The sequence below is a fragment of the Myripristis murdjan genome, chromosome 1 (assembly GCF_902150065.1).
Source record: "Myripristis murdjan chromosome 1, fMyrMur1.1, whole genome shotgun sequence".
Lineage (NCBI taxonomy): Eukaryota > Metazoa > Chordata > Actinopteri > Holocentriformes > Holocentridae > Myripristis > Myripristis murdjan.
This window is the reverse complement of record NC_043980.1, coordinates 13,697,337-13,712,391: the sequence shown is the minus strand read 5'-3', so window position 1 is coordinate 13,712,391 and position 15,055 is coordinate 13,697,337. Positions and strand designations below refer to the sequence as shown.

The 15,055-nt window shown below is 39.8% G+C and overlaps 1 protein-coding gene across 3 annotated transcripts; it reads left to right on the top strand.

Annotated features, from left to right (window-relative positions):
• The first annotated feature begins 11,182 nt into the window (after positions 1-11,182).
• Positions 11,183-13,739, top strand: LOC115368750 (uncharacterized). 3 transcript variants are annotated; one of them, XM_030065086.1, is made up of 8 exons: positions 11,183-11,363; positions 11,480-11,550; positions 11,632-11,793; positions 11,878-11,933; positions 12,438-12,503; positions 13,309-13,377; positions 13,448-13,579; positions 13,662-13,739. In XM_030065086.1, the coding sequence occupies exons 1-8, from the start codon at positions 11,197-11,199 to the stop codon at positions 13,674-13,676; spliced, it is 738 nt and encodes a 245-aa protein (XP_029920946.1). In that variant the 5' UTR covers positions 11,183-11,196; the 3' UTR covers positions 13,677-13,739. The 3 variants fall into 3 exon arrangements, with proteins under 3 accessions (XP_029920946.1, XP_029920938.1, XP_029920954.1); XM_030065078.1 differs by having other exon boundaries at positions 11,629-11,793; XM_030065094.1 differs by lacking the exon at positions 13,309-13,377 and having other exon boundaries at positions 11,629-11,793.
• The last annotated feature ends 1,316 nt before the right edge of the window (positions 13,740-15,055 follow it).

The following is a 15,055-nucleotide window of genomic DNA, read 5'->3' as shown; positions in this document are numbered from 1 at the left end:
TCACACACCCAGACACACACACTGGTTACACTGGATATTCAGAGAACTTGACCACTAACTTTCTTTAATGTCTTCTCTGTGGAACATTACTGCTGTCTAATACACACCGCTTCATCTAAATCTAAAAAAAAAAAAAAAAAAAAAAAAAAATGACAACGGAAATGTAAATCAAATTGCTTTTCTTTTGAGAGAATAAAAGAATAATTATGTCTGTGGCTGACAAAATAATAAGGTTTTGACAGAGTGGATCGTCCATATCCTCTAGTATTGCATGATAATATTCAGGAAATTACTTTTACGAAAATGGTCTGCCAAATAGCAGTTACTGTGAATTACTACAAACGAAAATGGTTGATTATTCATGTGGCACTGATTAAATGGCAGCTTACAATGATGTGATTATTTGCTGGATATATTTGTGTACAGTTGACGTGTTTGAAACAGGGTAGAAGATATTTGAGCAAATCAGTGTAGACTTTGTGATTTTTTGATACAATGAACTGAAATGACTTAGTAATGGCTATAGGCTACTGAATACTCTACTAACACTCTACATCTTTACCTGGAGAAAAACATGCAAGTGCAGCAGGACACGGAAATTTCTCCCCAGGTTGACATCAGATGTAGCCTTGACACATGGTATGGATTTAATAAAGGAAAAGCACACCTAAGCTCAGTTTACTCAGCTTATCATTTTATTTTATTTGCTGAATAGAAATTCTGTACATTTTTAGGCTGACATACTTTAAATCTTTGCAGCAATATTCACAGTACATTGTAACGTGTGTTACTAAAGTTATGAAAAAGGGGTCTTACAAGGGAAACTGTGACTATTAATGAAATAAAAAGAAAGTTGTTTTTTGTTTACTCTTGGAGTTGTTTTCTTTATTATTAATTGACACATTGTGTGTTAGAAATGAGGAGGACATTACATTTTAGGTGAAATGAGCTTCTATTACATTAAACTTTTTGGTCTATATCACATTGCCTTCTCATCATCTAAATGAAAAATGAAAACGGGGTGTAAATTAGGACTGTAAGCTGCTCATAGCCCTCGTGGTCCAACAGAAACCGTGGCTTTCTGGTCAAGTGCAACTTGGTCCTCGGATCTGAAAATACATCTTTATGAACATTTCGTTGTAATAGCTGCTTCCCACCACAAGATTGTGCACATTACACACCTAACACGTTACACACTTCTGTACACACAAAATACACAACCACTTACTGCCTCCCGCCTTTTCCCTGTGCAACAAATGTCACATGTTATTATAAAATCCCATCTGATATAATGTGACCATGTGAATATATGTAATTGGTATATACATGCAAGTATGAGCACTTCGCATTTATTAGAAGTATTTCTAGGCATTGTAGTGACATATAAATATATGCTGACATACATGTGGATATATCAATGGAGGTTTTTTATTATTTTAATGTAACATAATTATTCTGGATTAAAAGCTTGGTGTTGTAATAAGATTACTGTGTTTTTGGGACACTGGGTTTCATCCTTGCAAGTGCCCCTGGTGCCCTGTTACATCACCACTCATGTTTGAAGTTTGCCTCTCCTGAATGCACCTCGACTAGCTAAAGTACACAGTTGGGGGTGATCAGTATGTACACACACACACACACACACACACACACACACACACAAACACACACAAACACATAACACAGTGTGAAAGGGGGCTTTGGGTGAAGTCCCCATGGCAACTGAGTGGTGTTTCAATGTGGTTCTTGGCTTCATTTGTGTGTGTGTGTGTGTGTGTGTGTGTGTGTGTGTGTGTGTGTGTGTGTGTGTGTGTGTGTCTGCCCAATTATCCTGGTGGCCTGTTATCTCCTCTCAGAGAGGTTTACATTATCACCCTGACAGCATGATGGTCGCTGGTCAGGTGAGCGGCCACAGCTGTCTATGTCAAACAGTGGGAGGAGGGCAGCGCAGGGGAATCATGGAGAAATAGAGAGAAACAAGATAAGAAACTGACTGGCAAACAGCATGACAGGGGGATGGATGGATGAATGGATGGATGGAAAGGAGAGAGACATACTGATTGAAAGACTGGAAGAAAGACAGAGGATGGATGGTGGGAGGAGATAAAGGTCAAATTCTATCAACAAACAACTGAGGTTTATGTAAAGAACTGATAGCCAGTTACCTAACAATACGGTAAATGGGAGCTGGCTTTTGCTTAATTGCACCAAGAGCTGACATACACAAGGATCTATGTTGTTGGCAACATAGGCCTACACTGTTTACTCAGTCTAATAATTATGGCACAGTTACACAGCCTCATAGAGACGCTGTGTTTCCGTCTGTTTTCATATCGTCTCTCCACTGCTTCATTCACAAAACATACTAAAATTTTCTTTAAATCAGGCTATGTGCAACCTAGTCGCCTGAATAAAATAGGTATTTTTCCATATATAATATCTGAAAAAATAACCACTGCATGATTGACAACTTAAAGGACAACTCCAGCTTTTTGGGAGTCTGGCTCATTGGTAGTCCGACATGTGAATGGCATCAAAATCAAATGTCTTTGTCCAGTGCTCATGCTTACTCTTTTCCATATATATAAGGCTTGATTGTTAATTGTAATCATCCACCAAAATATGCCAGTCTTGTGAGGGGTCTGGTAAAATAGTCATAAAATTCAATTAAAAGGTGTTTCAGTGGCAGTTCTCTTGTTCCGGTCTGGTTGACTTGTTTTGTTGACTCAGGAAGTGAGCAAAGTTAGCCTGATAGTTAGTTTTTGCACTGTTGATTCATAATGATCTTCACTAATGAAGAAGCTTCAGATCTGAGAGTTTTTTTGTTTTTTTTCCCATAATTTCCACAAAAATAAACAAATATGAGCAAACAAATAAACAATACAAACAATTAGCTCACACAATGGTATGCTAGAGTGTTATGATGCACACAAAATGATGATTTGCATCAATCATTTGTCAGGTATTGGGTAAAATGACCAATTTTTCAAAAATGCATTACCTTTAATAGTAGCAAACCATTTAGTGTCCAATGTGTTTGTGCTCATAAATCACAGCTAGAGACAGAGCAACTCTCACGCAAAGATACACTTTCATCCACATATAGATTGTCTGCTTTCCATATCTATGTCAAAAGCTCAAAATATTTAATAAAACACTGAATCATTCCTTCAGTTCACACCATAAATACTGTACATTTGTCTGTAGATGGGAGCCAGAGCACTGAAGCTGCCAACATTGCCTTAACCCTGTTGTGCTATTCACTTTAGTGTAAACAGGATTTTGATTGGCTGCCTCACAAAAGGTTTTTGGAGGACAAATTAGCGCAGTTTGGATGCATCCCCATGTCTCTTGAAAGACCGCCTTATATAACAGTGGTGTCTTTATACAGATCAATACATGAATAATCCAGTGGGTAGATTGAGTCGTGCTTTGGCTGATTTCACCTCCACATTGAGCAGATGTAAGGCACTGAAAACTCAAGGTTACACCAGTGGAAACAGAGGCGTCAGGAGGTATGGATAAAAATAAGCGTCAATATACGGTCTTTAAGCTAAGTGCCGATGCTGCTCCCCCGATTATTCACAGCAACCACAGCCCGGCAACAAAGCCCGCTCTGTGAATGAAAGGCGAACCTGTTCACCCGGAGCTAGAAAGCCTCTCAACAAACACAGCGAGAAGCCTTTTGAGTGTTGTGGAATAATAAGATACAAATATTACCTCTAAGGCTCAGAGACAGAGCGCCTGGCACACTTTCTTGTTTATCGAGTCTGTGCTCTCATTCCCAGGTGTGACTGTGAGGATGAAAAGAGTTTTTGTGGGCGTGTTTCTTTCCCACACTTTATATTGACGTTCTCAAATCAGCCCTAATAACTCTGGTGGATATCCTCCTTTATTCTCCCTCAAAAAGTCAACTTCTTTCTTTGTCTCTCTTCTGAGCCTTGACCCCATGTAAGGACAGCATATGGACCTCACTCTATATTTTATAATCTATTCTGCTCTGTACCATGTGGGTTCAGGCCCCAAGCCTAATGTATAGAATCTATACCCTCGGCTATACTCTAGGCTTGGAGCCCATATGGCATGGTACAGCATGTTCTTTGCGGGTGCTATAATGTAAACAAGAACAAGTGATTGGAAGCTACAACAAAGGAATCAGACTGCGCCAGCAGCATGCAGACGGCTTGTGATGCAGCAGATAAGCCTACCCCCACAATGGTAGGCTTACATGTTCCTCCACCTCTCACCTTTAACCTTTTTGGTTTTGTTATTCTCCCTATTTCACACCAAGCTGCTGCATTTATTCATCATGCCGATAGCACCCGGACATGTTTATTCAGTTGCCATCGCTGGCCACCGCTGTCAGTTATTTGCTGTGAGAGAGAAAGTGTGAGAGTGTGTGTGTGTGTGTGTGTGTGTTTGTGAGAGAGAGAGAGAGAGAGAGAGAGAGACAGAGAGACAGATGGAGAGGGGGGAGAGAGAGCATTCAGTTCATCTGCATATATCTAGTGATTAAGGTGTAACGGTTCAATAAATGGATTTTAAAAAATGCAAAAAAAAAAAATTCATTTATTTTTCATTCAGAAATTTGGGATAACAATACGAATCAACAGATATCCTTCCTATCCAAAAGTCTACTTAGATTATTTAAAAACAATCATAAACATACTTTCAGTGTATTCATTAATTCATCAGTTCACTGTGTGGTTGCATGGCTCTAACCTGAACCATGGTTCAAAATATAATGAACACTCAGTCAGGTAACTCCCAGTCCCAGTTGGTGGAGGTCCAACCATCACTGGTGAGAACTTTGCAGGGTGTGTGGTGAACGGTGAACAGTTTGTCTTGTTTTATGGTTTGATTTTGCATCATACTGAATGGTTTGTTTTTTTACACCACTTCTATATATGGTCATTTTGGGATATTGTGATAAAACTTTGTTGTCTGTTGTTATTGGACCTATGATATCAAGCGAAAGTTTACGAAAAATTTCATGAGCTTGGATTTACAGTATACGGTTCTGACTTTTTAATCAAAAGTTATCAAAAAGTTGCATATTCATTATTTTTGTATGTTACTTTATAGTTGTGTAGTTATGTTATATTATACTATATAACATAACCACACATGATCCCTGGCTCCTCCAGGGAGTGTATCTAAGTGTCCTTGGCATTTTGCATTGTAGCCTCTGCCATCAGTGTGTGTGAAGGGGTGAATGTCAGGTATAGCCTACACAGTAAAGGGCTGTGAGTGGGCAGTCCACAACAAAAACACTATAGTGATCTTGTCTAGCTACCATTTATTTATTTAGGCCTATTTATTTATGTGAAGGATAAGCGCTTTCACCTGGATTCACCTCAGTCCTGCACTTCATGAAGACTAAGTGTCCCTAATATTTTGCATCTTCAGTGTATAACACAACTGGCATGCTGTGACTCACCTCAAGCTATTACATGCTTCTGGCCCCCACACAGGATGATGTTTTAATGATTCCCAGAGGGAAATTAGGTCATTCAAGCAGTAAACAACAATACACTACAGCGAGGAAAAACACAATTAAAACAGAAACAGCAAATATTTTGCAAAAGAATATGTAATCAAATAATATACATACAAGCAACAAATGGATTTAAGACTTGAACATGAGAACACACAAGAATGCAGGAATGCAGAGAATGAGAAATGACCACAGCACAGCGAGAGTGTCCAGTTTAAAGATGCATTGAACAAAATTTCCCAGGGTCAACAGAGGTGAGACTTTAAACTCAAGTGAAAAAAATGAATAGAAACGTATTATCTGATGGTTGAATCTACACAGTTCTCATCATCGAATAACCAGTAGATTATATGCTTATTTGAGACTGTCCTCCACCAATGAAACTACCCCTTCGGTTGTTTGTACATCCAGCATATTATGACCTGTTGTTACATTTTAAACTTAATCGACATCTACGACTGGTGTAAATAACAACAATGCTGTGTGTCAGGTCAGGAAGTGAGGTGACAAGTGACAAAATCCATATTTGGAGGTGGTTTGGGTGGTGGACAGTTCATCCATGCACAGGACTCTCAACCAGGTGACTCAAATTCGATTCCTGTATCAAGCGAGTCTGGTGTTGATTTCTGCGTGTTTATTATTGTTGCCATGACCACAAACATTGCCTAACTTTAACCTCAACCTTATCCTAACCTTAACTTAACTATCCTAACCTTAAGAACTTGTTGGCTTATCCCATATTTTTGTCTGTTACGTCTAAAGGGTCCTCACTTGTGTAGGAAATTTTGCATAGTGCACCTTCAGCAACAACAGAACTCATGCCACCCTTATGCAAGTCAATTTTTATGTCTTTGGTGTTACTGAAAGAATGGTACAAAGTCATATGCACACATTGTCCTGCCCCATCACATTCGTAATGAGGATGATTCTCGTTATTTAACTTGTTTTTCACACCATCATGATTTATTGTTGATAGTTTCATTGCTTACCTCTCTGTGGCACTTTCAACGACGCAGACACAATTACCAGTCTCCAAATTGATGTACCTCTGCTTGGCTGTGCTTCTTCTGCAGTTTAACGTCTTATGGAATGAACCGCTGTATTTTCCTACCAAGATGTATGTATATGCCTATTGACCATTCTAAGTAATATGGAATCAATACTTCAAGGTATTCGTGTGTGATGTGCTGACCAAAGGCATTAGCCAAGTCTCTCAACAGTATTTTAAGTCATCTATCAATAATACACGTGGGACGAGGTTTGAGAGGGTGAACTCTATGAGAAAGGATTGAGCAAGGTTTAAATTATGTCCGTCTTTCTACCAAATGCCAAGGCCCTTTGAGTCACACTGTACCGTAACTGTTACATAACACCAAATCTCAGGAGAATTGGCCCCCATTTCTCACATCAATGGGCTCCGGATGAGCTCGTATAAAAAGTCACATCTGTCATTTCTTCATGTGTATAACGTTCTCATTTATCTTCCCGTCATTTCAGCTCCAAGAAGACACAAAAGAATTCTCGGCAATTTGTGCTCGCTCTGGGTATTTCCACAAGTCTCACCAACAGCCATCCATCCTCCACATGAAACGAGAGGTCAATATGCTAGCAGCAGGCTGGTATCTGATTGGCGAGACACAGGTCAATGTTCTTAGGGAATATAGCCCAGATGGTCCTCATTACCAGGAGACCCCAACAACTTTACATCATGCTCCACTGCTCAAGCAATTTTCCTGTCAGTGTGTATGCGTCTGTGTGGTTATGAAACCTGGACATTTCTGTAATACCTGGCAACCCAGACCCATATACCAACAAATCCCCATCCCCACCCACCCTTATTCGACTGACTTGAAAGCTCTGAGAGCATGCTTTCCTGTTTTGTATTGATATGTGATTGCCTCATTCACTGAGGGCTTAGCTCTAACTATAGCACTGTGCAGCGATCTAGTCACTGGTGAGCAGTTTCATAACATGTAGTTAAATAAGCCAGGATGTAAGACAAATCTAGGTTTGCTAAAGCCTTCCCCGCACAGCCTGGCTTATTCCGTTCCACTAAAGCCAAGTCGGGCTGAGAAGGAGCGACTTTAGCGAGTCCGGATTATGAAAGTCAGGCTGGTGCGCGTTCACGTCTCCCTTCAAAAGACCATGCCGGTCGATCGTAGATTCCTTGAACGTCACCAATCATGGAAGTGAAGCAGAGGGCTGCGTCATTCAGTCTGGACGAGACTCAGCGCCTAATACAAGCATATGAGGAAGTAAAGGAGGTTATTAACCGTAAAGGCAATACAAGCGTTATAATTAAAGAAAGGGAGAACGCGTGGCAAAGTGTTGCCGACAAACTTAATGCGTAAGTCATCCAAAAATATATATATTATTGATACTATTATTATTTAGTCAATGATTATACCACATGAGCCACTGTGGCACAATTATGATTCATGGTCACACACTATTAGAGTAATATAATTAAACTGATTATATCTTAATGCATTTATTTTCATTTTATTTGAATGTAGCATAATTTGAAATTACTCCATGTACTAACAGGTGTTAGTTTCCTGATTGGAGTCACTGACTAATAGTAATTTCCGGAGCAGGCTAAGGCTTAGGCTAAGTTTCCATGGTAACTAAAGTGGGATTACTTTCACGAAACCGAGTTCGGGCTAATTATAGCCAGGCTTACTGGCCAGGTTAATCTCGCAAAATAATCCACCTTTCATGAAACCCATTAATCCAGGCTTAAAGCCTAATACAGGTTTCGTGAAATAGGCCCCAGGATGCCTGGGCTTTTGTTTTGGACATGTTTTTGACATGCCTAATGGTCTCATCCAGTAGACCTAAGTAACTGGTAAGTTGTTTGTTTTGTCTAGGCTAATAGCCTTTGTTTTATTTCTTTATTTCTTTTTTTTTTTTTAATAAATAATAATAATAATAATAATAATAATAATAATAATAATAATAATAATAATAATAAAAAAAAAAAAAACACTAAACAAAAACATCCTCCTAAGGGTATTATAAAAATTTAAAAAAAAAATACAAAAATACAAAAAAAATACAAAAAAACACAAAAACATCCTCATGAGGGATTGCCACCTTACTGTGGTCAGGAGGTTTGAGTGCCTCAGTGACCCTAAGGCTGAGGGTGTAAAGGGTATAAAGGCTGAGGGTGAAGAGCCCAGATGGGATTGTTTGGTTTAGGACAAGTGTGGGTGTCAGGTGATTTCCAAGAAACTGGATTTCTGTACATTTTTGCCTCAGTTTTTAATGTTTTGAGTCTATAAAAATAAACTTGAATTTAATGCTAACAACTGCAGTAGGACCTCACTTATATAGCCCCCAGTCACACAGAATGTCCAGTCAACCAAACAGCCATTCCCTTTTTTATTTTTAATTTTTATCATCCAAACACAATTCACCAATAGCCTACTGATCTAATTCCATTGTTACAGAATCGTTCTCCTGTAAATGAGTCCATTATTCATTGGTTGGTTTGTTCCTCTGTGTGTGTGTGTGTGTGTGTGTGTGTGTGTGTGCGTGTGCGTGTGTGAGCTGCCAGTAGAAGTGATTTCATATTCTCACAAACGCTCACAAACAACTGCTGCTTTACTGGCAGGTATGTAGAGCCTAATATTTGTGCTGGTTTGAAGGCTATTTGTTCTCCAGTAAATGAGCGTATTATTCATTGGTCAGTTTGTTCCTGCATGCATGCTTGTGTGTGCTCCACAGCCACAATAAGTTATTTCTTTGATGCTGTTATTGCCCCATGGTGTTTGCAGACGGCAGTAATTTTACTGCCAGACTATATAGTTGTTATGTGGTTTTCAAGCTGCTAGTACCACAAGTATTTGGCAGCACATTAATAATGTATTTAATTAAACAGATTTTTCTCCCAAAAGGTTTGGTTTTTAATGCATGTTTCAATTATCTGAAATGTCAGCTGTCTGAAATAGCTTAATTGTCAAGAGGTTCAGATACAGGAGATTGTGGTTGTGCTGTATTCCTAATAAACTGTTGCATGCTTTTTTGCTTTTCTTTTTTTTTTTTTTTTAATAAACATATTGGCTAACTTGCCTGGTGCTATTTTCTCTCTAGCTGTCCCCCAGGATAGAAGATCAGGGAATGGACTGGGCACTTTAGTCTGACCTTCTATCAAGGATTACTTCTGAGCCTCTGCTGGTCTGTTTTGGATTAAACTTGGAGGAAAGCTGGATTCTGACAGGGGGACTGAAACTTTGAATATAATCCCAACTAACCCACCAAAGCACCACCACCTGGCCATCAGGGCTCAAAGCATCATGCTCAATATCTCAGACACTGCTGGGTCAAAATTAATGAACTGTACGCGAAAGATGTGTTTTTGCACTCGCATCCAGTACCCACAAAATGAAGAATGTAGAGTGCAGCTAAAGGTGTTAGGGTTTGGACATTTAACAGGACATTTAATGGATGGTTATGTCTGAAATAACTCAATCTCCAGTAGCCTAAATACAGTGACTGGACTTCTCTCATGTGGTGAATTGCAGCTGAAGTGTATAGCATGGCCAAAGTTTTACATTTTTACTTAAACAACATACCCACCTTCAAGTGAAGCTCGAACTTCTCTTTTGTTTTTTTCCCTCTTGCTTGCACTGGGTTCAAATTGTCTTTTCGTCACCATCTCTTCACCTGCACTGATGCCCGGTTCTGAGCTGTGATTGGTCAGATGTTAATGGTCAAAGATTACAGCTCACACCAGGGACACTGCGGCGAACATATATGCGCCACATTTGCACGAGGCCCCCAGCACAACATGAGGCCCTACACACAGCGCGCATCCTGTGTTTAGGGAGGGATGGCCCTGTCTATGATTACAACCTGCTTCTTACCCATATGTGCTCTGTTGCTACTGATTGCTCATAATCTCTCCTCTTTTGGGGAAAATAGCATGGGAGGCAGAACTGCTTTACAGACAACATTCAGAGCAAAAAGCCTATATCACACTGGCCTCAAGGACAATGTGATCTTGCTGTTTTGGTAAGAATTCACTGCCTGTTTTTTATTAGATTTTTATTGATTTTAAATATATATATTTCATGCAATGTTTTCCATACAATGTGTTAAGCTTGCTGCAAGAGACATCGAGAAAAATAGAAGTACAGTGAGATAGGAGTGAAAATTTGTAACAGTTATTATTACAATAAGAGGTAAGCAAAAAGCTATTTAATTTTGGCTGTCTTTTTTAGGAAGAGGCACTGATTATTGCTCTCTCTCAGGCCAATAATTTATATCCTGTTTTGTGATTGCTTTTATTGTTTTAGTCACAGCTAGTATTGTTTTTAGAGCAGCCAAAGAAAAAGCAGCTAATAATGTATTTCTCTTTTAGACTCCTCTCCTTCACAGTGCCACAGCTGGTGATGGCCTCTGGGCAGTGGTGGAGAACAACGTCAGAATGAGCTAAAATGACAATCAGTTATTATAATTACCAGTTAAACAGGCCTGGCAGGTATTTTACAGAGTGCAGCTGAAAAAAAATCCATGCTTCCTTACCAAAACCTGGCTTGAGTTAGCACGACCTTTTGAACAGAGCTATTCTGGTTTTACTACAGGGAATCGCTGCTCAGCCAGAAAGGCTAAGCTAATTTAATCCAGGCTTGCACAATCATTACGTAAACACGCACAGAGCTTAACAGCGGCACAGCACAGTAGATTTCTAAATCATGGCAGAGAGGAAAGAGAGAGCTGCTGTGTTCACACAGACAGAACAACAGATATTAGTTGAGCTATATGATGAATACAAAGACATTATAACCAAGAAGGGCAACACTGCTGCCATTAACAAGGCCAGAGAGGCGGCATGGGCAAAAATAGCAGATAGACTAAATAGGTAAGTGTATCTCCAAACTGCAGTATTCTGGGGTACATTTTTGTTGGAAGCCAAGAATTTAGACTTTACACTTTAGTAAGTAGCCATTGTATTTCTGACAACACACTTGCCTTTAGGTACAGTTCCAGTGGCACCAGAAGGACGTGGCAGCAAGTAAAAATAAAGCATAAGAACATTCTGCAAAATGGTAAATATATGCATCTTGCATAACATGGAATTAAATGTGCAAGGGTGACTATATTAACCATAAATAATAATATTTAAGCAGTTAAGAAGAGAGCCCTTGCTGTCAAATCTGGAGGAGACTACACACCCATGGACATGACGCCATCTGAAGAACTGATGCTGGACTCCAGAGGGCAACCGGTGGTGGAAGATATTAAGAGGAACAAATCAGTGGCACTGCTTGACTGCAGCTCAGATATTAGAGGTAGGTGCCCTGTGTAATGTTGCATATTTTATACACTGCCTTGTAAAAGGCAGCTAGGATTAAGGGCTATGATTTTACTTACAGGTGGCTCTGTGATCCTCATTGATTCTCCTCCAGCAACCCAGGAGGCAAACTCTGATGTGAGTTACAGACCACTGTATGTCTTGATTGTTTTTGGTCACACGCTATAGTGGTTTAAGCCTCAGGGTCATTGTAAAGGCACAATACATCTTATATGGAGGATGCAACACCATATGCATGCCATGCCATTTCACAGGGAAAACCTAAACATTACTGGCATTAGAAAAAAAAACTTTTTGGCAGAACAGTTGGATTGGATTGGATTGGATTAGATTGTGCAGGTGGCCACTGAGTATGAGAGAGGGAAAGAGAAATAGAGAGAGAGAGAGAGAGAGAGAGAGAGAGAGAGAGAGAGAGAGAGAGAGAGAGAGAGCAGGCCACAGGTTGTCTTGTTCGCTGTATCGCTCTGTATCATGTGTGATACAGAGCGATACAGTGGATCAAAATTAAACATTTAGTGTTGATTTTTTAATAACACATTAAAACCCTCAAATTAATCATGTGTTAATCCTCCAGCATTTTTCAGTCAATTAATTTTTAATTGGGGCATTTATGACTTTTAGGATGAAGATGTTACTGAACCTCCAGGTGCTGAGGAAATCATTTCACTTTGCTCAGAGAGAACTGAGGTAAGAACCTAAAGGATTAGACATGACATAGGCTGTCACTGACTATGTTTACATGCACACCATATTCTGATTCGGGTCAATATTCCGGTTAAGGTAATTTTCTGAATAAGGTGTTTATATGGCAACTGGAATATTCCGTTTACACATTACTTGGCATATTCTCGTGTTTCGTATACCACTCTCTTACGTAATGCGACACTCAGCCACGGGGGGCAGCAGTACACATATAGGCATCTGGTCTGCCGGAAATACAGAAGAAGAAGTCTTCTTCTTCTTCTTCTTCTTCTTCTTCTTCTTCTTCTTCTTATTCTACTTCTTCTTCTTCTTCTTCTGTCACTATTTCTGTTTTCTCCCATCGATATACTCGATGATATTTAAGTCTTTCATTAGCTGAAGGCAGACTGCAGTCTCCTCCTCACTCCAAAAATGCTGGCTCTTGCTGCTTTTCGCCATGCTGTTCGCCATGTCGTTCTCCCCGCTTGCAGTAACCATAGCAACAAAGACGCCCCAGGATTCATTGTGAATCAAGCATGTGCAGACATAACTGAATATTCTGGAACGGGGCATTTTCCGATTAAGGTGTTTACATGGCACAATATTCTGGTTGGAACAGGCATATGCGAGGGGTCTTATTCGGAAATTTCTCCTAACGGAATACGACCGTAATCGGGTTCGGTACGTGTTTACATGACTCGTGCGCAACTGGAATATTGCGGATATTCCAAAAAATACAGGAATATGGTGTGCATGTAAACGCGCTCATTTATTTGTTCTCAACGTAACTTATTGTAAACTCAAAATACAGCTGCAGCAAGAGCCTGAGCTCGCCACATCTCATGGACATTTGCCAACTTCTAAAACTGCAGGAAAACATGTGAGTACACTTTCCTCAATCACTAATTAAAGAAAGTAGAATCATAAACTAATTCCGGTATTTTCTGTAGGAAGTGGATAATGTACAAGATGTGTACAAAAGGTTTCTTCTTCAAAAAATCGAAGAGAGCAAAGAGGAGGTGGCCTACAAAAAACTCAAGATGCGTAAGCTGGAGTTGGAAATTCAGAAACTGGAGAGGGATGTAAGTTGAAATGACTTAACAGCTGATACTTCTAATGTGTGCAAGTATTTCACAATCTAATGACTTTTTTTCTCTTCAACAGGCAACACAAGAATAAAAGGCCTTGTCTTTTTGTACAGTGTAAATTAAAAGTTCAGTTTAATAAAAACTTGATGTTCAATGCATGAAAGAATTTCCTCATTACAACTTAGTTCAAGAAATTTTTGGTGCACAAGTTTCTCACCGCTCTGGCCTTCTGCTGAATGTACAGGTGGCAGAATGTTCCAGTTATCCTCGTCTACCACAGCTGCAGCACACACTCTTTGCTGTTTAACAAAGCACAAGCAAATTCAAGGTTACAGCCGTGTCTGGGGTTACTCCCAAATGTCTTAAACCAAAACGAGATTTCAGCAATCCAAATTCGATTTCAGCGCATTTCTGTGTTGCAAATTGGCTCTGTTGTGTTTTACATTCCCAACCTGCTGTGTGGTTTGATGAAGAACCATGAACTACTGAAAAAACACTTTAAATAAATAAATAAATAAAATATTATTATTGTCATTATTAATACTTATTACTTTAAAATATCCGAGCTGTAAATATGTAAGGATTCCATTTAGATAATGTTAGCCTTATGTTCCAGCCCTGACAACAGGATGTTGTAACATTTACTACCTGTTACGTTCATCACTTCATCCACCTCAAAACCATTTTTCAACCCCTGTGAGATAAACACATTAAAGGCTTCCTGTCATGATAAAAGTCAATAGAAAACCCCTGATGCAACAGTCACAAGACACAAGCAAAGGACAAAGACAGGCACACCAGACAGAATGTTCTTCAGGTCACACACACACACACACACACACACACACACACACACACACAAAGCAAACACACGCACACACATGCACACAGATGCACACATGCAAAAAAAAATCCCCCCCAAAAAAACAAAAAAAAAACACGGTCATCAAGTAAGCAAATGTTGCACACCTCCTCGAGCGGACATCATGTTTCTGTTGACATTGCTTTTGCGGGAGGAAATGTACCTTCGTAAAGCCTTTTCATAATCTCCAAACATGGGCCTATCTCACCCACACTGTCTTTCACTCAGTCAAATTTCATTTATACAACCTATTTTTGTGCAAATGTTTGCATTGTGATGTGACACACACACACATGCTGTACACTGTGCTTGGCAAGATGACAAGGCACGGGCCAGACAGCAGGTTCTGTCTGCCTGGATCGATAACACAGGTGGATTGGACACCAGCTGGCTGAGCATCACACACACACACACACACACACACACACACACACACACACACACACACACACACACTGACACACATACAACTCAAAGCGATACACCCACAAATAACACACATGCACGTAGGACTTAGTATCGGCAGACCCGTGTTCAAGGGCGAGCTTTAGGGGGATCATCAGCTGGGCCCGCCCTGAACGAAAAGCGACGAAATGCTTTTTCTTTTT

Coding starts and splice junctions, on each gene's coding strand:
- LOC115368750 (XM_030065078.1), top strand. CDS start 11,197: ATGGCAGAGAGGAAAGAGAGAGCTGCTGTGTTCACACAGACAGAACAA. Junction 12,504..13,308: donor TTTGCTCAGAGAGAACTGAG/GTAAGAACCTAA, acceptor CTCAAAATACAG/CTGCAGCAAGAGCCTGAGCT. Junction 13,378..13,447: donor CTAAAACTGCAGGAAAACAT/GTGAGTACACTT, acceptor TATTTTCTGTAG/GAAGTGGATAATGTACAAGA.